The sequence below is a fragment of the Lupinus angustifolius genome, chromosome LG14 (genome assembly GCF_001865875.1).
Source record: "Lupinus angustifolius cultivar Tanjil chromosome LG14, LupAngTanjil_v1.0, whole genome shotgun sequence".
NCBI lineage: Eukaryota > Viridiplantae > Streptophyta > Magnoliopsida > Fabales > Fabaceae > Lupinus > Lupinus angustifolius.
In genome coordinates, this window is record NC_032022.1 from 15520360 (window position 1) to 15522772 (window position 2413).

A 2413-nucleotide genomic window follows, 5' to 3' on the forward strand; every position below is an offset into this window, starting at 1 on the left:
GAATGGAAGTAGTTTCATGGCAATTTCTTGTTTACCATAATGAAAATAGGAAATTAATATAAGGTTATTTAAACATGGAAATTAAAACGATATATGTTTATCCATAAAAGATAAAGAGAGTGAGGGTAGCTGAAAAATAAAGGAATGACTAGCTAGCTAGCGAGGAATAGTGAGAAAATCTGAGGTGGGATTGTTTAGTAGAATCTCTTCTTGAGTCCTAGCCTTCTTTGAAAAAGGCTCTGGTGAGAATGAAACTGAAGCAGAAATTGCCCACGAGTCATTGGAACTATGAGAACTAAAAGACACGTCCATTACACCATTTGGACTACCTGGAATGGACCCAAACCTTCGCTTCTTGCATTGCTTATCTACCATGAGTTTGCAACACTCATCTATCTTCTCCTGTAACATTTTCATACTTCATTTCATTAACTATGAATAAATACTAAGGAAATTTTATAGTGGTCGACAATGAAATGTTTCAGTATTTAATTTCTAAACTAATGTCTTAGGATTACTCATTATTATAGAATGCTAAGTAATAATACAACTAATACTCGTGACTAGAAAACAAAATGTAGTTAAGCTTATTTAAGAGTATGCCAACTAACCTTGTTAATTTCAAGAATACTAAGTAGTTGAGTTTTGTATTTAATTCCTAGACAAGGCTCCACGCTATTGATAACATGCATCATTGTAGCAGTTGCCAACTCAGAAGGGAGATAACTCATAAACTTGGTATCTGCAATATTACAAGAATCACAATGAAATTAAGAAGAAAAAACATTATGGTGAGAAGCAGAGCTTGAAATATATTGAGTGATGAATAATTACCTAGAATGAGAGAGATTAGAACGGCCTCGCATCTCTTGAAGAACTCCAAGCAGAGAAGATAATCATTTTTCAATCCAAGTCTTCTTATGATATAATCAAGAAAAGATAAAGGGGTTGGTGGATTCATCTTCCATCCAAGAGTTGAAAGCACCAAAATCTCCATCCTTTTAATCGTTTTGGCTTCAAACAAGTATTTACAATCCTCCACCTATACCATTTACCACCACATAAATAACCAAAATAAGCTAATATGACAAATAGTTGTTCTTATTTATACCACATAAAATCTCGTAAAATTAATGTAAATAGTGACAAACTAATTTGCGTAAGCCGTATCTATTGGACATACCTGGAGGTCTAGTAAAAGGGGGACTTGGGTCTCTTCCACCTTGGCAGCGAGTGAAAGACACGCGACAGCAGCAAGCTGAGTCATCCATGGTTTCCCATTCTCAAATCTGAAGCTGAAAAGGAACCTATCAAGGTAGTTAACAGCAAGAACAGTTGTGAGAGCAGAAAAGGAGTAATGAGCATTCACTTTCAGAATCCATAATACAGCTTCTCTACGCGCTCCTTCCAACACCGTATCAATTTGAACGCACGTGCGAAGTGGGTTGTGTTGTTCTTTGGCCAACAACGATGTTAACTCTTCATCGTCCCAAAACATGTCATGTTCTAACATCATAGAAGGGTAGTTTGAGTTTGAGTTTGAGTTTGAGTTTGAGTTTATTAACGTGGTAGTAGTGGAATCACTGACACATACATTATATTCTAATAACTCATCTAATCCCATGTTTTCCTCAGAGCAATACAAATCATGAGCCATCATGTTGAATAGATCTTGTGGTTCATTAAGCCATGTTTATTATAGGGCTATGACTATGGAATACCCTGAAGGATGAAAAAAGTGTGATTTTTTTGCATTTGTAAAAACTAAAACTGAGTTTGGGAAAGAAGTGACAGCTTGCAATGTCCTTGAGATTGGAGAAGAAAAAGGGAACGAAGGAGATTGTGGAGTGAGTAGTGATGAAGTAGTGAGAACATAAACCAAACTATGTTATTTATTTCGGGGTTTCCTAAACCGGGTCAAATGTTATTTTTCTTAGGCTCAATGACCACAATTACTTGACACGTGATAATTTGTACCCTACAGTTTAATGGACCCCCTCCCACCCTGGGCCTTTGTATCGTTAAGATTAATTGATACCGTATTAACTATCCCTCGATTTAGAATGTTTAGACCCTTGTAGAGGTACTACAACTGTACAATTGCCTCAGATTCTACCGTAGCTTTTCTGCTGCGTACATTCATTTATTTATGTTATCTTTGCCGAGATAAAATTCTTTATTTCAATTTGTGTCTTTCTCTCTCAGTTTTGAAATTGATAATTACATTCTAAGCATTGAAATTGATAATTAGGATGTGGTGAAAACATTGATTTATATCAAATATGAATTCATTTGAGCAAAGCTTGATCTATTTTTCTATATTTTTTCTGTTTTATTATGAACAATAGCATTCTAATTTATGAATTAGAAAACAGATAACTTTGGTGATGTGTTTGACACGTGGAAATAACAT

The 2413-nt window shown here is 35.0% G+C and overlaps 1 protein-coding gene across 1 annotated transcript; it reads right to left on the bottom strand.

The window, feature by feature from the left end:
• Nucleotides 1-1876, bottom strand: LOC109326148 (cyclin-D3-3-like). The gene is made up of 4 exons (XM_019558824.1): nucleotides 1184-1876; nucleotides 835-1042; nucleotides 612-742; nucleotides 1-402 (listed from the first exon to the last, which is right to left on the bottom strand). Exons 1-4 carry the CDS (start codon nucleotides 1658-1660, stop codon nucleotides 157-159), a joined length of 1062 nt encoding a protein of 353 aa, XP_019414369.1. The 5' UTR covers nucleotides 1661-1876; the 3' UTR covers nucleotides 1-156.